Consider the following 23,825-nt stretch of genomic DNA (forward strand, 5'->3'; position numbering starts at 1 on the left):
GGAAGAATTGGCCCCCGACTTGCATTGGGAGGTACAAACAAAGCGAAGAAGCATCCACAATAGATCAGGGTGGTTGAACGGGGAGGTAAGGATAAGCAGAACGCATTTATTAGGTATAAAATAACAGGACTAGACTCGCAAGTATCGATGTAAACAGACGCTACTTAAGAAAACAAGCATTCTGAGTATTGCGCTGCAATACATGTCCCCTACCGGCAGTCTGTCGTCCGGAAAACTGTTGGGGAAATTACCAAAGTTCAAAGTGCCATAACTTTGTCAAAAATGATCGAAACGTCGTGAAGTTCGAACTTGATCTGTAACTTATCATGAGGAAACCATGTGCCAAGTTTGAAATCATTAGCATTAAGAGTTTAGAAAAAAGTCCGGAAAACTGTTCTTTGCGTGACGGACTGACAGACTGACAGACTGAGGGACGGAGTGCAAACCTATAGTCCCCTCCGGTGTACACCGGTAGGGGACTATTAACTAGGCAAGTCAAAAATAGGATATAAGATATGGCCAAGAATATTAAACAAAATAACAAGGCATTCTTTCAGTACGTAAGGGGTAAATATCAGGTTCAGACAAGTGTGGACCCATTAAGGAATAGCACAGGGATATTGGATTCCCATTAAGGAAGAGCATAGGGTGATGAAAGTGAGATGGCAAGATTACAAATGTTATTTTGCATTAACATTTATACAAGAGCAGTCAAGGGAATTGCCCATTGATTAATCTACAGAAGAGTCAAGGGAGGGCCATTGGAAGAGTTCATGGTAGGAGCAGAAAAAGTAAGGAAACAGCTCCGAAAGCTAAAAGATAAAGCTGCGGGGCATATAATGTGCATCCAAAAGTATCGAGGTAGCTGACAGAGCAGGCGTGATGGGAACATCAGATAAGCGAGATTTTAACAGATATCTAACAGCTCATTGGAGTCAGCTCAGGTACCGGAGGATTGGAGAACAGCAAATGTAACAGTTATTCAACAAACGGCCGAGACAAGAACTGGGGAACTATAGACTTTAGTATGTTTAACATCGCCACAACTGGAGTTAGAGATGTTAATCAGGGATTGGTTGGAGAACCATTTGAATGGATTAAAACCAATTAAAGGTCGTCACCACGGATATACTAAAGGGAGGTCATGTTTAACAAACATGTTCCTGTTCAGTTCTATGAAACAGTTTCTGATTGGGTGGATGATGGAAGTGCAGTGGATGTAGTACATCTACACTTTGATAAGGTACCATGTAGAACCCTGGTAGCCAACCTTAGGGCTTGTAGAATAGTGGGTAATATGTGTTGGGGTTGGATAGGAATAATGAAAACAGGGACTATCATGCAAGGGCCAGTCCTGGAGTCTGTGGCACAGGAGAAGCCTGGAGCTGGACTAACCTAGGAAGAACGGTTGAAGGAAACGGGGCTTTTTGCATTAGAAAGGAAGCGATGACGAGGGGAACTGAAGATAACTATAACAGCACTCGGTAGAGAGCATACCGGATCTTCACCAAAATCCAATCAATTCATCCTTGCCACATGCCTGTACCCCAAGTTTCATCCGAATTCATCCACAATTTCTTGAGATATCGTGCTACATATCATTTTTGGCCCTACCTCTAAATGGTGAAGTCACTTGGAATAGTCTCCTTTGGAAAGGTCGTGCCAGCAGAAACAGCAGATAGATTTAAATTCGAGTTGGATAGGTACATATAAGTATTGGGGATGGAGGGATACATTGATATTGGCAGGAATGGTAGATATCTGAGGTGTGGATCAGTGGCTGGATACCTGTGATTGCGTTGTCTGTGTGAGGGTCTCATATAAAGGTGAATTTGCTGTTGGTGTTTGTTCTTTCCTCACTCTACAACACCCTTCACTAACACCCGCCCCTCCCTTCCACCTTGCCCCCTCCCCCCCCACCCCCCCCAAAAAGGTACTCGTTAACCCGCAAAAAACTGCACGTCAGGTTTGTGGTGTTGTGTTTATACAAACCTATTGCATTGCATGTGTCACCCTCAGACACCACTGGGTGGGGAGTCAGCCCCAGAGGGGCTGGTTATCTGTTCGGCAGTGATGTGGTGTCCCAGTTCAATGCAGCCAACGACATCTCCATGATTTGCCGGGCTCATCAGTTGGTCATGGAGGGCTACAAATGGCACTTTCAGGAAACTGTGCTCACTGTCTGGTCGGCTCCCAACTACTGCTACCGGTACTCTTCTGCAAAACCCACTTGTTTCCGACACACTAAACGACTCTCCTTCCAGAGTTCATCATTGGCAGAGTCGAATGTCAACAACTTTGTTGTTCAAATCATTCACCATCCCATGTTCATAATAATGTAAAAACAAATGATTTCTGGCCTTTTGTTACTTTTATGTAGAAAAGAAAAATTTTGAGACGATGAGAAGCTCAAGTTTGCTAAATAACTTTGCACGACAGAGGATGCTCAGTCTGCACCGGACTTACGAGGGTATCTTTTGCACATGGTCTGTCCAGGATTAGGTCATGTCTTCGTGAGGCCCAGTGGTTTAAGGTAGCAGGTGAATTCTTAACATGATCCTTTGGAGATACAGGCTGATTGCTTGCACCTCTTTCTTGCATAAAACCCAAACAGCTTTGTTTTGCACAAAGGCATGAGTGGGCACTTCTCAAATAAAAAGGATGTCCTCTGACTTTAGTTAAAATGCAATATTATTTTTGAGATATGCAGTAAGTTTCTTTTACAATGTGTCCTCGAGTTCGAAGACATTTCACTTTGGTAAAAGTAGCAGGTGGGTCGGAATTTCATTACGCTACGAATACACCATCCTCAACATGTTCCAACTTGCAAACATTTTCATTCCTAGGTGTGGTAACGTAGCAGCCATCCTGGAGTTGTTGGAGAACCTGCAGCGAGAGTTCACCATATTCGAAGCAGCTCCTCAAGAAGCAAGGGGAATTCCATCAAAGCAACCTGTTGCCGATTACTTCCTGTGACATCAGTTCCTGGCACCAGCACCAGATAAAGCTGTTTGAACTGTCCAACAGTGACCTGTGCAACGAGCAGTACCTTTCAGAAATAGCAATGAGGCAATATTGTTCAAATCTTTGGCTTGCCTGGGGGTTGAGGAAATTCCCACGGTGTGTTTCAGTGTTTTTTTGTTTTTTTTAAAATAAACAATGCATTTACATTCTGCTCAATATACTCGTATTTAACCAGGGTACGTGGACTAACATGGAAATGGATAATTTTTACATGTTCAAGGGATCAAAGAGGAAGTGACTTTAAAGTAGCTTCATCACTCCGATTTGGAGTTTCATCTTCACCATTGGTTTCTTTCTTTCTGCTCGCCCTGTCAAATGCACACACACACACTTGTGATGTTGTAATCTTCCTAAAAAGCCAAGACAGATTCAGGTTCATTCAAAACACCTTGGTTTCCTGAGTTTGTAAAGAATAATCCACAGCATTAAACTTCATTTGAATGCAATTATAATCCTTCAGCTTCAAACAAGGACCAGGAGCAAGGTTAAATCAGATGGGAAAAAAAAAAATCTTTTAAAGCTAATCTGGTACCTCTTTTTGAACACCAAAGAAAAGGAAATGTTTCCTAGGTTAGATGCCTCCCTTTTAAAAAGCTGCAACATCTATTATAAAATGGAATGGTGTCTGTCCATCCGTCCCCAAGCTACTCCCTCAGTTTTGGGGCTAGCCCCGCCAAACCTCCTGTGGAACGTTTTGGGGTCCCAGTGGATGTTGTAAGGTAGGTATGAGGTTTCAAAAATTCGTCAATAAAATTATGATTTTGAAATTGACTCGATACTGATCTGCTCTGAATCCAGAAGTGAACACATGACAATGGGCTGGTTTGATATCTCAATACAATCGTGATATTTAACACTATTTTGTTATAGTAGTGTTGCGGTTTTGAGAACCCACACAGGTAACATCATTAAAGGGTAAAGGTTGCACCCCCGTAGTTAGGCCACGAACAACACATAGGCCCATTTAGAACATTTGTTATGGCATAGTATGTGTTTAGGATAAGGCCATTTCCCGAGTAAATCATCTGCGTTGTGTAAATCAAATAAGGTAGACTCCCTTCCATTTTGCCACCAAACCCTCCAAATTCCACCTCAGAGGAGAGTTTTCCTTCCATTCCCCTTTTTGGCCTTTGCACCTTGCTTGCCAGTAGCGTTCGCTGCCCTTGGGCCTTCACTCGAACCAGCCCAAATGCCACGAGGTAAGGCCCAAAAAGGGGGCGGAGCGCGAGGTTGGGGGTGTGGCCACGTGAAGCAGCCATCAAGGGCAGAGCCGGTAAGACCCCAACAACCAACCAGGGCTCGGGTGAGATGGCCTGATAGGGCGTGGTAAGGGTGTGGCTAGAGGTTCGAGAGGGTTGGCTGAAGCGGCGCTATATAACCGCGAGCGCAAAGCCCTCTGAAGAACTGAAAGGCACTCGAAATATGAGAAGGACTTATGCGGTTTATCGGGACTTGGTTGGAGCGCATTGCATTGTTGGTTACAAGAAGGACTTTGTGGAAGGCGCCATTATTCAAGGACTCGCGTGCATACGGCAGTGGCAAAGGACTTGAGGACTTGGTTTGGAGCGCATTGCATTGTTGGTTACAAGGACTTGCTGGGGAAAGCGCCATTGTGAACTATTGGGAGAGACTCGCTGTCCTGATGGATTGCAAGGGCTCGGTGGGAATTTGGCTGTGGGCTTACGGGGAGCGCATATCAAGCGCCGGTCCTTCTATTACATACGCGGCCGTGAGCCACAACGTAACTGTTAGCCAGCCTACCTTTCCCCGATGTAATTGTCCGATCCGCGCCACCGACACGCGAAGATCTTGCCTGCCGTCTATCATCGCCTCCACGGCACGAGTCGGGGACCGGAGCGAGCTGTGAACGAGACCCTTGGGACCATCGCCTGACCATCTACAAACCCCGTGTGAGTGAGTCAGAGTGTGACAGGGTGAACGGGCCCGTGTCCAGGGGATAAGTGTAAGACTGTATGAGGCTGCCCTGTGTATCTGCTTCTTCCTCTTCACTGCACATTTCTGCTTCTTCCTCTTCTTTGTACAATGGGTGTAATAAATTCCTTGTTCTTCCTGTTTTCCTCTTAATTTGACCGTCTTAGTGATTTCTCCATTGGGTAAGCATGGCACGATCAGGAACCGCTCCAATCGGGTTAGTTCCCGTTAACGGCCCGAATCGCGGCTCGATTTCGCTCGGCGTGTCCACTGAAACCGTGGTTCGGGTGGGGTTATTTCCTTGCTTCCCGGAAGGCGCTGGTACTTAGGTAATAGGACCAATCCGACCTACCACCCTATTCAGCGCTGACCGGAAGGAACGTAATAGCCCCGGATCGCGTCGGCTAGTAAAAAGACAAGGGGATTAATCCCCCCTTGGTAAGGGGAAGGCCGACGTTTTGAGATCCGCAACAGTATTAATGTATGATTGGAGTTATGCTGTTTGGATTGAAAATAGACATCGAGGTTAAACATGAATGAGGAAATGACATGAGGGTTTCTACTTTCTAACCGTGACATTCGCGGATTCCCCATATGCAGATTTGCCAATGCCTGTGGATAGAACCATTCAGACGGGTACGTTTTTCGTGCAAGTCCTTGACGAACCTGCTGTCCATGTCTGACATTTGACTGAAGGTGGCACAGGAATGTGGAATTTATTGATTCCACCGTTTAGCATTCACCGTTTCCACATTGTTTGTTTGCTTTTGGCTTCCCACCTAACCTGTGCATGGCATGGGTATCTCGCTAGTTTTGCTTATATTTCTGTAGAATAGATACCAACTTCAATATCATGTGCTGATGCATTAATGCAAAAATGTCGTGAACCAACAAAACTGACAATTGTTTCACTCAAAAAAAATTGTGCCGCTGTGGAGTCTCACAAAAAGCATGACAGGTGGAAGAGTCAGCGAAGAGGAAACAGGTATGAATCACAGGTACAATGATGGGGTTGGAGGATGCAATTGAGGGGTGGGGAGTTAGATGTAGTAAAGTATAAGACTCCTTTCCTACTCCTGGTTTGTAATCTACCAAACCCAGACTGGAGGTAGAAATGGGTGAGAACATTATAGGGGCAGCGAATTGAAAGATCCAGGGCAAAAGGAACAAGAGGTAGCAGAATTGGGAAGACTTATACAGGTGAGAAGATGGGGAATGAATGAATGGGGGTGAACGTTAGTAAACTTGGGGAAGGTAAAAAGGCAAGGGTGTGTGTGTGTGTGTGTGTGTGTGTGTGTGTGTGTGTGTGTCTGTGTCTGTCTGTGCTGATGGGGCATGCATGCACACTGCAAGCAACCACAACTCAAATCAATAATTAGTGATGAGAATGAGCTCTTTGTTAAAAGATTTACAGCTAGGGTAAATTTGGTAGCTTAAGCTCACTAGATTGTAAATTTTATTTGTTGGATGTTTGTCTTGTTCATGACAAACTTCACCATAGTAACTCACCATGAGCTGTTGTTGAAGCTTGGCAAGAGCCTCCTTGTACTGTGGTACGAATGGAGAAAGTTGGCTTGGAGACAGTATTTGCTTCTGTGGGTTTCGACCTCCAACTTCCTTCAACATCAGGCGGAATTCAGGAACCTAAACAGAGCGGGGGAGTGGGTGGATAAGGTTATTTGAAAATATCGAGTATATGCAAGAACTCAACAAAATGTAGAAGTACAGACGCCTTGCATACTGGTAGAGGTAAATAATTTAACGAGGTAACGTAACGAGAATGGTTTAGGACTTTATGGAGTTGCATACAAGGAAAATAGAAGATTTGTTTCACATCAATCTGTGATTTCTTACAAAGAATGGAATTTTTTTTTTTTTTTAACTGGACAAAGGAGACGAAGAAGTAGTAAAGAGCATTCGAGGAAGTCAGGGATGGGAAATAGACTCCAACTTTGTGGAGGTAGAGATGGGAAATGAGGCATCATGCGTCACCTGTGCAGATAACAGCAACGTATACGCCACTCCAGTGTTCCCTGCTCTCGCAGTCCGGCCGACTCTGCATACATCGCATGTCCACTTGGACATCAAAAACTCCGACATACGATAGGTTCAATATGCCAATATGGACTTGCTCTCCTCCGTTAAGAGAATATTACCCAGTTACCTGTGTACGTAACCTTGGAGCGAATCCGGTGCATCATAGTTGAGGACAAACCCAACACGACGAACGTCCAGCCCCCGTGACGCGGCGTCAGAGCAGACAAGACTAAGGAAAGGGTAATGTGGGAATAACAGAAAAAGTTGCCCAATTGCGTTTAGTGGAGACACAGCAAACTTAATCAGCGGACGATGGCACAGTACTTACAGCTGTATTTTGCCCTTTACAAAGAGTCGTAAAGTTCTTTCTCGCTCGCCCGCAGAGAGCTTGGATGAGAACTCGGCTACCGTTACACCTCCGTACAACTGCATCAACAGGCACAACCTGTCAAGTGTGGTAGGGTGAGGAGGAATAGAGCAGGCAAACAAACTTGGTCACTAACTACCTATGTTGACCAAACTTTTCCTAAAATAATCTTCTCTCACATGCATCATAGAACTGCTGGTAGCATCATGGCTGTAGGTAGTGGTAGGCAAGCAATGATCAAATTGAAGGACACAGTGATCAATAAGGTCCACCAGCTCATACTAGCAGACGGGACACCCGGCTAATGGCCGTTTGAGAGACGATGCACTCACTCATTGATGCAATACTGGCTGCAAATTCTCAAATTCCCCAGTTTATCATCGGGTCAGGAATCAAACCCAGACTGAACAGTTCAAAGGTAAGTCCGCTATCCCGGCACCATCGTCTCAGGAGACTTTTCACAATTATCGGTGCAAGCAGCCTATAATCATTACATGAGCGAGTCCAATATTTTTTCAGAAGTGTAAAATAGTGCCATGGATCTGTAGGCCTCACCGGCCAAAAATATGACTAACAAAACTGATGCCAGTTTTAGACAGTCTTAAGTAACTTAGAACACAGCACACAGCACACACAGAATACACACCAAAATGTCACTCGGTTTGCAAGCGTAAGCATGCCGACATGTTCATTCCCTTTACAAAAAGAATCAAATAAGAACATTCTACATAACAAGAGGCGACTAACAGGGTTGGCGGCAGGAAGGGCATCCGGCCATAAAACATTGCTTCAAAAAGGGGACCACGGCGCCCAAAAAAGGCCAACCCCCGCTCTGCGGTGAAAAATGGCCTCTAAAGGCGGTTCCATATTATTTTGTGGTAATTAATGCTACATTTGTACCACAGTTATACGAAATGTTGGCATTTAACCATGACATCATCACACCAGGAAGACATTATGCAATCCCACCTTGCACATCTACATACTGTTAACTGGATGCAGTGTGAAGATGTTCAGAACATCTCGGCACAAGTCGCACAACCTACACCAAAACCCTACAGGGAAGAGCTATAGGTGAAGCATGACAACAAAACGGGCATTTTGGAAACCAAAATTGCCCACTCGCTCAAGGTTACCTGTGTGCAGTGTCACGAGCATTGCAGAAGCAGAGCAATGGGTAGCAGTGTTGTTTGAGCAGAAGGTACAGCAGTACAAGCGGCTTGTCATTTAATCTCACGGGAACAACGAACTCCTGCAGTGAAATTAGTGCATTGGAGAAGTCGAAGAGTTTATAATCAAACCAATTCCTCATATCTTGCTAAAAAAAAAATATGTGGGTGGGGGGACGGGGTGGAGAGATGCACCTGGCTGAATGAGCCCAAATGGGGATCAAGCACTCACCACCAATTCCTCTGGAAATGCAAATCGACCATCCTTCTTGCTTTGTTCCTTGAGGTTTTGTTCCTTTGGTACTTTCGAACTCCCCTGACCCCCCATCGCTGAGAAGAGTCGTGGGCGATGGAGGTTGAGGCGCTGCAGTAGTTCGGGACAGTGAGAGAGCGTGGCAGAAAACAAAAGCTTTTGGAAGGCAGGTTGTGGTGGAAACTCACTAAAAGGGTTAATTTAGGAAGGAGGGGTGAGGTAAAGACAACAGTGAAAGAAGGAATGATCAAAACATTCATTAGAAATCCCAATTTTTCATTCACCTATAGTTTCTAGTTAACAAAATCTTACTACAATTCACCAAATGTCCGACTGTCCGTCTGTTCCCAGGTACCGCAAAAACGGCTGAACCGATCGCAACGACATTTTGGGTGGGTAATCCTGGGATCTCCTGGAGTAAAATAGGCTATGTTGTTTTTCCAATATCAGCTTTGGTCTCCAGTATTTTCAGGTTTGGACTCCCGCATAACGTTATTGTCCCGGGTACTGCAAAACCGGCTGCACCGATTGCAACGATTTCCTGGAACCCCTGCAGGAAAATCCTATGATAATTCACCAAAATAACATGACGTGAAAATTAAAAACGGCTGAACAGTATTTCATGAACATTTCATTGCGGAATTGAGGAAAATCCTGATGAATTATGAACCTGCCGCAAATGTGGAAGTGGGCAGATTACGGCAATGAGCGGGTTTGATAATAATCCAATACAACCGTCATTTAAAACAGTATTTTGTTAAAGTACCAAAATCTGATTGGAATTGAGTGAATACAATTACGATTTTGAATTCGTAATTGTATTCACCCAACTGTATGGAACTTCACATCAGGATTTAAATATTTGTTTATATCACAAATGTTGTGAAAAGTTTAATTTGTGATTGGAGTTTTGCTGTTTGGAATGAAAAAAGATATCGAGTTCAAGTGAATGATGGAATGCCGTGACGGTTTCTACTTTCTAAACGTGAAATTCACGGATCACCATATGCAGATTCGCCATTGACTGGGTATGGAACAAACGTACCCATTTGTTTGCGAACGGGTACGTTTTTCATGGAAGTCCTTCACGAACTTGCTGTCCATGTCTGACGTGCGACTGAAGGTGCTGCAGGAATGTGGAATTTATTGGTTTCATGCTTTAGCATTCGCCGTTTCTGCATTGTCTGTTTGCTTCTGGCCTCCCACCCGTGCGTAGCACGGGTACCTCACTAGTAATAAACAATTTACAAGTTAAATTTTTCTTTATTTTAAATACTTACCCCCTCCCCGAAGGTTCCGGAGCTTATGTTTACAGCTCTGTCCATTTGTTTGTCTGTGACAGGATATCTCAAAAAAGTTGTAGATGGATTCGGACAAAAATTGATAGCCAGGTTAGTGTGACGGACGAATTGATTCTATTTTGATGAAGATCCGGATACTAGTTTTCATTGAGATCATTTCCATCGGTCCACACACCATGCATCTGTCTTTGAATTTAATTCTGACACCATGGCTGAATGGGGCCGAAGTGAATCCTTGGAGGGGTGGATCAGATAGAAGGGTCATGTTGGTATTTAGTGTTTGAAAAGAAGCGGTTAATTTTTCTATTTGTGTCCCTGGGTAGGCATCAAGAATGATTTTGAAAATGCTTCTCGTTTTTCGTTGTGTGCGGCCTCCTTGGATGGTTAGCAGTTTCCACACTGCCTGCCCAACCCAGCCGAGCTGCAAGGGTTGAAACGCCACTGAAGCTGGGGTCCTTCATCTGTGACATCATCAAACGCCACTGATAGTTACCTGCTGTGCCTTCACAAACGCCACTGATGACTCGGCCATCGAGGCCCGTTTTGTTCTAACGTCTTTGGGTTAGGGTTACCAATTTTGCTCGGCAGGCAATACAAGTATGCAAGACAGGTTTTACCACAATGACAAATGAAAACTACAAGACAAATGACATTACAGAAGTACAATACAATCACAGAAAGACAGACAGGTTTTTTTTCTAGCAGAAAGTAACAAAAAGATGAGACGGGTTGTTCACCTAGAAGGCATTAGTGGGCCCGGTGTCTTGTGAGAGAAAAGCATGCGAGAGGGCCCTCTTTTATCACCATGACCACAAACTGCTCGTGTCACATGGTTCAGCCAATCGTGTTGCAGTTTATCAAGCATCCGATCAGCTTCATCAATAACCTGCATAAAGGAAGCAATTAGTAAGAAACTTCTACATTTGCCTGACAACAAAGGTTCATACATGCTGAGGAGAACCAAAAGTGTCAAAAGTTCGACTCAGGAAAAGAAAATGGAAGTTTCAGACCGAGACGACATAACAGCACTAACGGCTTCGAAGCAATTCAAATTTCACGTGGTTTGGAGAAAACCTAAATTTACCTCACGACTTCAATCATTGTTAATAGTCATCACATTGAGGGATTTTGAAAGTACAGCAGACACACCAAGAAGCGGAGGTGAGCCAATGAGAAATCAGCAGTGTGGGTTAAGTGATCGACGAGACGTCCAGGCGTTGCCACAACAATGTCCGCTTTGCTCCGTGGTTCACTTTTCCTGAAATTCACATTAGGTTGTATTAAAAATATGGCCTTATGTGGAGTAAACTCTATTTGTTAAAGTAAACTCGAGTTACCACAGAGATTTACTCAGCTCGGTCACTTCCAAACCAGCAAGGTGAAGAGGAAAGATAACTCACATCTGTTTGACCAATGAGCTTTGCTCATGGGAAAATGACTTCTGACCCGCAACCAGCACAACCTTTAACCCCATCACTTCCGCATACATATGGAACACCTTTGCAACCTGATACCAAAGCAATAAAGCAAATGTACATGACACACTCATCTGTTATTCACCATATCGTGCACCCCATTGGGGGGGCTCAGGTTTTGTAAGCAGATATACTTTGACAAACACTGAGGCAAAGAGATCAACAGCTTCAAGGAAAGAATAAATCCCATCAGGACTATTTTCAATGCATTCAAAAGGCAACACTGCTGTAGTTGGGATTCAAGCAAATCATCTCCGTGAATGAGGTAGAACTGAGGATCAAGGAAAACTGAGAAAACGAGTGTGAGTGAAAGAAGAATGGATTTAAATATTGCAATGAAGACAGAGTTCAGATAACGCAGAGGTAAATTGAGACGACGGCAAAGGTAATAGTTACCTGCTGTGCCAGTTCTTTTGTAGGGAGCAAAACCAGTGCACGGACCCGAAGCACCACCCGACAGCACAGGGCCTGTCCACAGTGTGCAGATGAACAACAATTATGACATTAATCGAATAACATACAGTCACGTGAAAAAGTAAGTACACCCCATGTAAAGTTTTGACTTTTCAACATATTTCAACATACAGCTATTTGATCTTCATTTCAACAATATTGATAGATAAACGTGATATAATATAACAAATATCATGAAACATTTACATTTTGTAGTCCATTGTATAATTTAAAGACATAAATGCAAATTTCGCTTGTGGAAAAAGTAAGTACACCCTTGTCTCTAATAGGTGCTATTGCCCCCTGTGGCAGAAACAACCTCAAGTAGGCGTTTCTTATAACTGTCTACCAGTCTCTGACATCGACTGGGAGAAATTTTTGCCCACTCCTCCATGCAGAATTCTTTCAGCTGTGCGATGTTTGAGGGGTTTCTTGCATGCACAGCTCGTTTCAAATCCCCCCACAACATCTCGATGGGATTTAGATCCGGGCTTTGACTTGGTCATTGCAGAACCCTTCATTTCTTTCTTTTCAGCCATTCCTTGGTGAATTTACTGGTATGTTTAGGGTCATTGTCATGTTGCAAGGTCCACCTTCGGTTGAGCTTCAACTTTCCGACAAATGGCCTCACATTATCCTCAAGCACCCTCTGGTACAATGAAGAATTCATAGTGGATTATATGATGGTGAGCTGCCCAGGCCCTGATGCAGCAAAGCTGCCCCAAACCATAATATTTCCACCACCATGCTTTACAGTTGGTATCAGGTTCTTGTGGTCAAATGCTGTCTTTGGTTTTCGCCAAACATGTCTTCTGGTACTGTGGCCAAATAGCTCTACCTTTGACTCATCTGTCCAGAGCACATTGTTCCAGAAGTGCTGGTCTTTACCTAGGTGTTCATTGGCAAACTTTAGTCTTGCCCTGATGTTCTTTCTGGACAGCAAAGGTTTCCTCCTGGCACACCTCCCATGTAGATCAAATTTGTGCAGCCTCTTTCTAATGGTAGACTCGTGCACTTTGACATCAACAGTGGCAAGAGCTACCTGTAGGTCCCGTGATGACATTCTGGGGGTTCTTACAGACATCTTTCAGCATCTTGCGGTCTGCTCTCGGGCTGAACATGCTGGGGTTGCCTGGCCTGAACAAGTTGGCAGTTGATTGGAATCTTCTCCACTTGTAGATGATTTTCCGGACAGTCGAATGATTGATTTCAAATTGTTTGGAGATCTTTTTAAATCCCTTCCCAGACTCGTAGGCATCTATAATCTTCTTCCTGAAGGCCTCAGAGAACTCTTTTGACCTCGGCATGATGACGCCGTACACTTCAACAATAAAGAGCAAACCAAACTAAATGTCTGAGGTTTAAATAAGACAGGTTCCTCCAAAATCCTCTCTAATGATGTTATAATCATTTGCACCTGAGCTGGTGCACCCGATTCTAATTTTAGGTATTTGAAGTAGTGATAAATGTAGGGGTGTAGTTACTTTTTCCACATGCGAAATTTGCATTTATGTTTATTTAAATTATACAATGGACTACAAAATGGAAATGTTTCATGATATTTGTTATATTATATCACCTTTACCTATCAATATTGTTGAAATGAAGATCAAATAGGTGTATGTTGAAATATGTTGAAAAAGTCAAAACTTTACACGAGGTGTACTTACTTTTTCACGTCACTGTCCATCACGGTACATGTGTGCACAAGCAAAGACATCTACTTTACAAAGAAAAAGACATCTACTTTTTATCTACTTTACAAAATACAAGGGACACATCTACTTCTTCATGCACAGAGAAAACAAACGATAGAGACCCGGTGAAAAAACACATTCGCCAAATCAGGTAGAATCGGTGAGGTGGACACACCTGTACAATCGGTAGCACAAAGGCCAGAGTTTTCCCACTTCCGGTTGGTGCAGAGACGCAGATATCACCGGGCCTAAAACCACCTCGACCTAAAGTGATGCAGTGTGATAGGCCATTCAGCACGGCAGGAATCACGAGAGACTGCACTGCACACAAGCAAGGCAAGTATAGACAGTTCACCAAATGGAAAATTAAATAATTCAGGCATGCTCATGGTGACAAACAAGTTCCAAATGCAAGCTCGGTGTAATATAATCAGAAGAAAATGCTTGTTCCATCATTAAACGCGAACGGCACTCTTCGACATAGTGAGGTCAACCGATATGCCTCCGCCCACATTATTCCATCATTATACATACCTGTACCAAGTTTGATTCAAATCCCTTCAGCTGTTCTCAAGTATCATATTTTTACCTGACATGACTTCTGACCTTTGATGCCAAAATCTAATCAGTTCATCTTTTCATCATAATGTATACTTATACCAAGATTGGTCAAAATCCCATAAATGGCTCACAAGTTAGCTCGGTAACAGAATTTTTACCTAACGCGACCTCTGCCCTTTGACCTCTTGACCCTATAATCTAGCCAGTTCATCTTTGCATCATTATACATACTTGTACCAAGTTTGACTTGGATCCCTTTGGCCGTTCTTAAGTTATTGCGGTAACGAATACCTATCATGGACAGACGGACGGACAACCCGAAGATATAATGCCTCCGGCGACTTCAACAGCAGAGGCATAATAATATTTTATTGTCACAAACATTTATGCTTTGGAACTCTTCCATTTCATTTTACAAATGTGAAAGCAATGCCATTATTAAATATTTATTTTTAAATAAATAAATGAAAAAACAAAAACGCAGTAAATCTGAATTTATATGGTTCACATATTGGCTGACGATGGATGGCCCTTATAAAAAAAGCAAAAAGATTAGCAAACACGTTTAACGCAGTTTAACACTCGCTTAACGCTCTTTGGCTCTGATGAAGGACTAATTGTCGAAAGGTCAGCCGTGCCAAGTTTGAAATTGGGACGAAGCATAGAGAGTCTGGGTGCTCCATTACCTTGACGGCCCAAGTGAGCAACTGGGACCGGCGAGTTGCTAACCATTGGGCAACCTTTGCTTCCCTACAAAGATGAATGCCCCCTTGAAGTAAAATAAATCATGGACAGACATGAGAATTAGCAACAAACCAATCATATGACTCCATATTAAACACACTTGGAATTATATATTATAATCCTATAACTTAGACAAATACAGTAAGGTTGTTTCAGGGGTATGGGTGGGAGTGAAAGGTACCAAATGAGTAGGGGGACTGGAGATTAGCTTGCTTCTGAATCTGAATCCTTTGTGTGGAGCTGCTTGCTCCTTGGTGCACCCTGAAGGTATTTTTGAGTGAGAGGGCAAAGGAATTCCACCACAAAAATGCTGCGGTGCTAGTGCATAATCATCCCAACTCCCACCTAAAGGGTCTCTTGTGCGCTCCACACCAGCCAGGAAGCAGCAATTGCCAGATAGTAAAATTGATCGTATCATGCAGTCTCATGAGTGTTCCAGGGCTATCAAAGGTAGCGAGTCATGGGACATGGCGACGATACTGCCGACAAATCCATCACTCCAGCTCTCAGTATCAAGCAAGCAGCGGCAGCAAGCGTTCCAATGGAATTCCAAGATCCCAGATTTTGAAGGTGACAACCGTATCAATCTATGTCCCTGAAATTTGATAGTTGTGAAAAATTCTTCAGAATCTGTATATTTGGACAAGGAATCTAGCAATTCTGCATTCTCCACCCAATCACTCTTCCCCCCCCCCCCCCCCAAATGTATTTTTCCTTCTGATGCTTGGGGATTCGATTCCCCTGTGTGTTGGATATTGTTGGGATGAGATCTGGTTCCAGTCGACATATTCCTCAGTCGTGGCCAATTCTTGCTGGATCTCCGAGGTTATTTTATATCAATCACCGCTGAGCATTGTTGGAGTGACAAAACCTCTCCTCTAACGTTGTGTATCAAGGCTTTCTTTTATAATCACATGATCCATCGGGAAGCCAAGCAAAGCAATCCTTAAACACTCCCCCCCCCCCCCCCACTCTCTTCACAAGCACATGGTTCACAAACATACCATTTAGCAAATTATCCGACCAACGCGCGCACATAAACAATGGCCGAGCTCTTGCAAAGAGTATGTATTAATCAAATAATAGCTGAGAATCTATTGTTTTCCATTTATCGACCTCTAAATTGCTGTTTGAAAACTGTCGCTACAAGATCAAATCGATTAACATGCATTGCAACAAAACTCCAAAAACAGTTCATAAATACTGTCGCGCGAATACCCTCGGTTAATACCGTGGACTCACGGATGGCCAAACGAACTTTAATGGAGGCGACGATCAATTACGGATTTTGACTATGCAAGCACGGGAGGAAGAAGGAAGAGGAAGAAGCGGCGAGCTCTGACCTGTAGTAATCTCACCGGCGGTCTTCAACCCTGCAAATTAATCTCACACGAACACGGGAGGTAAAATGTACAATAAAGAAAGATATATTACGGAACCCGATACAAAGAAACGCGGCGGAAGAACTAATTCTAAATTGGGACGTCCCCACACAGATTTCAAATACGAGACAAAGGGAGAATGAATAAAATAAATGTCCCGTCGTGTATTTGTGAATGTGAGCTTATCTGTTTGGCAGTGTAGCGTCGGGTCGATGTTTGAGCGCGTCGTCCGACGCAGCTCTGGTTGGCGCGAACAAAGGCCTCGATGTGCCCACACTCGCCCGCTGCCAGGCCCCGAGCCACCCGCTCACCCCGGTCTCGTCTGCTCAGCGGCACGCCTCGCTCGCTCGTCGGTCGCACGCAGGGTCCTGTTTGCTCGAAGCACCAAGCCTCGCTCCAAGCACCAAGCCTCGCTCCAAGCACCAAGAGCCCACGAAAAACCCAGGGAAGACGACCCAGAATGCCCGCGAGCCAGTCGTTTTTGTCACCCGCGGTGTGACGTCAGCTCCTTTCTTCTACCAACCAGTCCCTCACTTATTCGTGGTCTTTCCCGCCTTCTGACGTCACCGGCCCTCGCCCTCTAATCAGCAACCTGCTTTTAAGTAGAGGTTTTGCGCCTTCCGCACCGATTGGCCGAGTGTTCGCGCCTTCCGCACTGATTGGCCAAGGTGTCAACAGTCAGTGGCCAATCAGTGTGCCGCTTACTTCCACCTTCCTTTCACCAATCAGTGGCCAGCTTCTTACCCCAACTAATCACACGTTCTCCTGGGCGTGGCTTTTGCTTGTTGGTCCTTCCAGTCATTGTGGCGGCGGGGAATTATTTAATGTGTGCACTAATGGATCTATCTAATGTCTATGAGTGCGTTGCCATAAGGGACACTGGGTTGCTCACAGAGGGAACGACACACGAGGGAATGTTACCCATAATCCCTGTACTAATAAGCATGCCCCGCCCCTTCGTGGCGGGGACACAGATACAACTTATTCCGACATACGGCTAAACATAGAACTTATTACAGGTAGATTCCCTATCACGACAGTCGAGCACCTACCTATGCAGATCTACCTGGATCTATATATTCCTCTACTCACCGACATAACAATACTTTTGAGGATTGTACCTTGTATAGCAAAGTAATATCGGGTTTAACCTTCTATTTGGTCAATTTGGTCTTCTTGCTCAAACTGGTGCTGCCAACCTTCAGATGTATGCATATTTTTGCCTTCAAATACTTACCATAAATAAATAAAATTAATAACAAGTACACATACATTCAACGTACACCGCCCCCATGCCAAATAATTAAATATCCTACAGCGCGGCATTGCCGGGGCGCCTCCGGCGCCCGGCAATACCGCGGTGCAGCTCATAGAGGCTGCATTGGGAGGGAGAGATGTACATCTAATTGATTGATTAATTGTATAATTAAAATCAATAAAAGATTATCACAAAATATTTTCTTAATCAATTGGCTAATACCATAACAAAACCACTCATGCTTCATCCGAAGATGTATCTTTTAGAAATTTAATCAAATAAGTCATTAATAAAAAATTAAATAATTAATTGATTAATCAATAAGTAATTCATCGATTAATCAATAAATAATGAATCGATGAAATGATTAATCAATTAATCAAAAATATCCTTGACAAGTACACATACATTCAAAGTACACCGCCCCCTTGCCAAATAATTAAATATCCTACAGCGCGGCATTGCCGGGGCGCCTTAGGCGCCCGGCAATACCGCAGTGCAGCTCATAGAGGCTGCTTTGGGAGGGAGAGGTGTACGCTAATTCATTGAATAATTAAAATCAATAAAAGATTATCACAAATTATTTTCTTAATCAATTGGCTAATAGCATAACTAAACCAATCGTGCTTCATCCGAAGATGTATCTTTTAGAAATTTAATTAAATAAGTCATTAATAAAAAAATAAATAATTAATCGATTAAATGATTAATCAATAAATCAAAAATATCCTTGATAGCCACATCACCTGGTCACTGCCATGTCCAAATATTAGCTTCCCAGCTCAAAAGGTGCCTGAGATATTGGCCAAATGAGAAAGAAAATAAATAAATGATTAATAATGAAAATAAATAAATAATAATCATTAGAAAATTAAATTATTAATCAATTCGGTCAGAGAACACATGAACCACCACCATTTCATCAGAATCTGTAACTGAAAAAAACAAAAACATTTTAGTCATTAATCGAATAATTAAATAATTAATCGATTAATTGATTAATTGATAAATCTAAAATAGCCTTTGCAGCCAAATCACCTGGTCATTGGCATGTCCAAATATCAGCTTGCTAACTCAAAAGGTGCCTGAGTTAATGGTCAGAAGAGAAAGGAAATTTGATTAATTAAATAAGTACTTAATTAATCGCTAATAATTAAATAACTCCTCAATTTATTGATTAATCAAAAAACAAAAAATACCGTTTTTGACAAAGGACTTGCTCACTATTGTGCCGAAATTTCAGCTTCCTCGCTCAAAGGATGGCTGAGATATCGTCCGGACAAACAAACAAACAAACAAGCAAGAAAACAAACAAGTACAAATACATTCAAAGTACACCGCCCCATGCCAAATAATTAAATATGCTGCAGCGCGGCATTGCCGGGGCGCCTCAGGCGCCCGGCAATACCGCAGTGCAGCTCATTGAGGCTGCATTGGGAGGGAGAGGTGTACACTAATTGATTGATTAATTGTATAATTAAAATCAATAAAAGATTATCACAAAGTATTTTCATAATCAATTGGCTAATCGCATAACTAAACCAGTAGTGCTTCATCCGAAGATGTATCTTTTAGAAATTTAATTAAATAAGTCATTTATAAAAAATTAAATAATTAATTGATTACTCAATAAATAATTAATCGATTAATCAATAAATACTTAATAGATGAAATGATTAATCAATAAATCAAAAATATCCTTGATAGCCACATCACTTGGTCACTCATGTCCAAATATTAGCTTCCCAGCTCAAAAGGTGCCTGAGATATTGGCCAAATGAGAAAGAAAATAAATAAATGATTAATAATGAAAATAAATAAATAATAATCATAAAAAAATTAAATTATTAATCAATTTGGTCAGAGAACACATAAACTACCACTATTTCATCAGAATCTGTAACTTTAAATAAAAAATTTTTTTTGTCATTAATCAAATAATTAAATAATTAATCGATTAATTGATTAATTAATAAATCAAAAATATCCTTTGCAGCCAAATCACCTGGTCATTGGCATGTCCAAATATCAGCTTCCTAACTCAAAAGGTGCCTGAGTTAATAATGGTCAGAAGAGAAATGAAATTTAATTAATTAAATAAGTACTTAATTAAACGCTAATAATTAAATAACTCCTCAATTAATTGATTATTCAAAAAACAAAAAATACCGTATTTGACAAAGGACTTGCTCACTACTGTGCCGAAATTTCAGCTTCCTAGCTCAAAGGATGGCTGAGATATCGTCCGGACAACCAAGAAAGAAAACAAACAAACAAACAAGAAACCAGAGTGAAAACTGAGTACTCTCTTTCAGCGTGCGTCACTGCCGAGCCCCCTTTGGTGCCCGGCAATGACGATTTGCAATGCCTGGAGATGGCATAGGAAAGGAGCGGTGTACAACAACGAGAGTGAAAACTGAGTACTCTCTTTCAGCGTGCGTCACTGCCGAGCCCCCTTCGGTGCCCGGCAATGACGATTTGCAATGCCTGGAGACGGCATAGGAAAGGTGTGGTGTACAACAAGCAACCTGGGAATAACGAATGAATCCCGGCATCACGCAGTCGCTGCACCAGCTGATGAGTAAGCCAGGCAGGCATTGGGGTTTGAGTCCCCTTTATTCTCTTCGATACAAGGCAAGGGTTCGCCAGCCAGGCAGGGAGAGGCCGCAAAACCTGCAATGAAGTTTAGCATGAGGGCTTACGCGCGGCTTACTGAAGCACTTTTCCATTGATGAAAGTCACAATTTAAAAAAATACGAAGCAAACAGAAAGGTTTATTTCTATCAATGGGTCTGTCAACCGAAGCCAAATAATTAACCTTTTCCACTGGTTTCTCTGGAAATCCACCAAGGATAGTGACACCGCAATGAACGTTCGACTCCTTAATGAGGGGCTCCTCTCCAGATTGATGGGTGGTCAGCTCCAAAGAATGGTTTATCCCAGTAATTTCATCATCTTTGGCTCCTAAGAAAAAAACGAAAAGTACAATAGCATCCCTGTTGGGTCATTCCATTTCACATCAGCGCAGCACGAACAGACAGATTGGCCCAGTGTTGGCATCTGTTCCAACAGAAAATTCACAATTTGATGAGACTTTCAACTGTCACCCTAGGTGAAGCACCGTATTGACGAGTGCCGTGTTTATAGAGGATGTTCAGGTGTTGTGCATTCCCAATACGTTCGACCACACAATGTGATGTTGAAATCGAGACCGATGACATCCACATTTACTTACTTTCTGTTTCAATATCTCTCAACCGTTTCTTTTTATCTTGCGATCCATCGTGGATTCCCTTTCCACACTTCTTGCCTCTCTCTCCTTTTTTAATCACATCAGTATCCTTTATCCTCAGAGCCTCAGCTCTCTGTGCTTTCTTTGTTGAACTTGAAGTTTCCACATTTCCTTGCTCCCTCAAAAGCTTTACATCTCTTACGTCACCATCTCCCTTCGTCTTCTTTTTTCTTTTCTTTCCTTTGCCATCCCCACCTTTGTCCTCAGACTTGAGCTTCTTTACAGCATTTCCCTCGATTTTCTCCGCAACGCTCTCTTCTTGACCCAAGCCCCGTTTTATTCCGCTCTTGGCCTGAGCCCGACTCGCCTTCCCCGGCTCTTTTGAAGACCGGAGCCTCACTTTGCGCAGCAGATCCTCAAATCGTGCACCGACGCCGTCTTGATCAGGATCTGATTGCTGGCCTTCCCTTGTGCCAGAGCCTTCTCCCAAATACCTGGGAGGATGCAGTTAGAGAAGCAAAGTGGAATACAAGCAATGAAGTATACAACAATTTGACATTACAGGCCACACATGTTAAGCCAGGTAAATTTAATGCAACCACACCTCCCCTCCCCTGAATAACTAATAGGGGGGAAAAAACATGAGCGTTTTAGACATTTTTAATGTTATCACAAATACACACTTATCAGCTTTCCTATTCCTTCCCAATCACCTTGACGTGCCCTGCTCACCTCTCCACGTGAAACATTGTCCTGTGAAGTGCACGGTTGTCATCCACATACAGGTGTTAAAACCATGAAGTACACCGTCCTATTGCCTTTTACAGGTGACCTCATGGGGGCACATACCTCATGTCCTAAGCCCTAGGGGAACAACTTAGGGTCAGGGCCAAAATAAACCAAAATAAAACAACAAAAAAAAGAGAATAATAAGTCGGAAAATAAAAATCAGGATACAACAAAGACCCTTCAGAATACTTAACAAGTAGTCAGGTTCACTATGTCAATAAATATTTCGTTCAAAATCATGGTAGATTAGCAAACCTATACATTTTTGGAAAGGTTATAGCATAAGGAAACTAAAAATCAATGTTTACATTTGGAGAGATACCTGTATGGCGGCCATTTTGGATTTTCAAAGTGGCCACTGTAAAATACATATTTTGTTCTATTTCTGCCTCTAATTACCCTAAAAACTTTAAAAAATATACTAAACCTATATTTTCAGGGAAAAGGAATCCAATGAAAGTATCAAATTAGTGCTATGGGGAATGGTAAGACACGAATCAAAGGTTTTGAATTGCAAAATACTGTCTTTATATTCGCGATAAGTTGCATAATCAAATACATGTTATCATTTTGTACAGGCAGTTAATAACATCAAAATGTGTCACAATAATTCATATCACCAAACATACACAGGCAGTCAGCAAAATCATACATACACATGCAGTCAGTACAACTTCACATCTACACAGGCAGTCAATGGCATCAAACATACACGATTACAGAATATGCCATTTAGAGTTCGTCATCACTGTCCTGTGTGTCGTATCCGACAATATAGTCCGCATCGTTTTCACAGTCTGTTCCACACAAGCAAAGGTCGGTCAAATTGATTGGCAAATCGAATTGGTCGAATTGGTCGATCGAAGCGATTGGTCGAATGTAATTGGTCGAATTGGTCGGAATTGGCAAATGTAAACATTGATTTTCAGATTTTCCATGTAATAACGTTTCCAAAAATGTATAGGTTTGCTAATCTACCATGATTTTGAACGAAAAAACATAGTGAACCTGACTAATGGCTCTTCTGAATACAAACATGGCTGCAGAACCTAAGGAATATGCACTGCCAACACAGAGTTCCTCCGATTCACCCTAATAGTAATACTATTTCAAAGTTGAAAATAAGGTTTTTTTTTTGGTTTTTTTTAACGATCAGAACTTTAAAGGAGATGACAGGATAAGCAAAGACCTGTTGCATGACAGCCAATTTGGGCAAAGGAGAAAGTTTTGCAGTGTATGGTCGACTTGATGGTGTAGTCAACAATTGAGATTTTTTGGTGAAGATCCAAATCCGGATCAGCCATTGTCCTAACCATCCAATTCCAAACAGTGTCAAAAGGGCATTTACACTTGTATCTAGAATTCAAAACAAAACTCTTAACAAGTGCCAGTAAAGGAAAAACAATACGGAAAAGACCCAGAGAGGAGCGTGTTGTGGTGTTCCACCACATATAACAACTACCACTAAGCACATCGAACACATTACGGTTCCAATCGGACAAGAGAAAACCACAAAGGTTCACATAGTTCTCAGCTCACCCACAACTGTGTTCAAACAGATTCGTACAAGATTTCTTAAAAACGTGGCAACGGCCAACGTCCCTCACACAGTCACACCTGACAATAAAAACGTGAGAAAATTATTCAAAACTCAACTCTCACAATCACCTTGACGTTACATTTAACATTAAGCTAAGCATTAAGAGCAGTTCAATACAAAAAAAATAGACGCATCTTTATTAAAAACTTCACGCGTAAAGCTGATGCCAACTATCACGACATGGCCGCGCAATTGGACAAAAAAAAACTCAGGAAAGAAACTCATTTGCGTTCAAATATTGTATTACGTATTAGCTCCACACACCGAATGTGGAAGGAAATACGTTTTCACTCCTGTTTGTCTGTTTATGAGCAGGATATCTCAAAACGTTATGGACGGATTCGGACGAAGCTTGGTGGACAGGATGGGTGTGTGAGGACAAATCGTTTCGATTTTGGTGAGGTTTTTTTTTTTAAGTCGGCTAATTTTTCACCATCAATTGAGAAATGGAGCAAAAAACGATATATAGCATGAAATATTAAAACCTTTTGGACGTAAATTGCTCAGCCTGGGTGAACCTTCCGAGCGTCGTCCTCGTTTTTGATGTTTTG

The 23,825-nt window shown here is 42.5% G+C and overlaps 2 protein-coding genes across 4 annotated transcripts in view; one reads left to right on the forward strand and one right to left on the reverse strand.

Moving 5' to 3' along the window:
- Positions 1 to 3,795, forward strand: part of LOC137425179 (serine/threonine-protein phosphatase 4 catalytic subunit B) — a 38,823-nt gene extending 35,028 nt beyond the window's left edge. For both annotated transcript variants that reach the window (XM_068113336.2, XM_068113337.2), the window contains 2 exons: positions 2,020 to 2,209; positions 2,847 to 3,795. In XM_068113336.2, the coding sequence (XP_067969437.1) occupies positions 2,020 to 2,209; positions 2,847 to 2,976 (320 nt within the window). In that variant the 3' untranslated portion in view covers positions 2,977 to 3,795. The remainder of the gene's footprint in view (positions 1 to 2,019; positions 2,210 to 2,846) is intronic.
- Positions 71 to 23,449, reverse strand: DDX51 (DEAD-box helicase 51). 2 transcript variants are annotated; one of them, XM_068113335.2, is made up of 17 exons: positions 23,214 to 23,449; positions 21,618 to 21,749; positions 20,889 to 21,379; positions 20,472 to 20,617; positions 20,182 to 20,326; positions 13,884 to 14,029; positions 11,955 to 12,026; positions 11,484 to 11,590; positions 11,233 to 11,341; positions 10,821 to 10,969; positions 8,762 to 8,969; positions 8,497 to 8,612; positions 7,322 to 7,438; positions 7,121 to 7,222; positions 6,949 to 7,012; positions 6,466 to 6,600; positions 71 to 3,332 (listed from the first exon to the last, which is right to left on the reverse strand). In XM_068113335.2, exons 2-17 carry the CDS (start codon positions 21,632 to 21,634, stop codon positions 3,303 to 3,305), a joined length of 2,154 nt encoding a protein of 717 aa, XP_067969436.1. In that variant the 5' UTR covers positions 21,635 to 21,749; positions 23,214 to 23,449; the 3' UTR covers positions 71 to 3,302. The 2 variants fall into 2 exon arrangements, with proteins under 2 accessions (XP_067969436.1, XP_078632510.1); XM_078776384.1 differs by lacking the exon at positions 23,214 to 23,449 and having other exon boundaries at positions 21,618 to 21,763.
- Positions 23,450 to 23,825: the final 376 nt, after the last annotated feature.

Source organism: Myxine glutinosa, chromosome 4, assembly GCF_964187855.1.
Source record: "Myxine glutinosa chromosome 4, kmMyxGlut1.1, whole genome shotgun sequence".
In the NCBI taxonomy this organism is placed as follows: Eukaryota; Metazoa; Chordata; class Myxini; order Myxiniformes; family Myxinidae; genus Myxine; species Myxine glutinosa.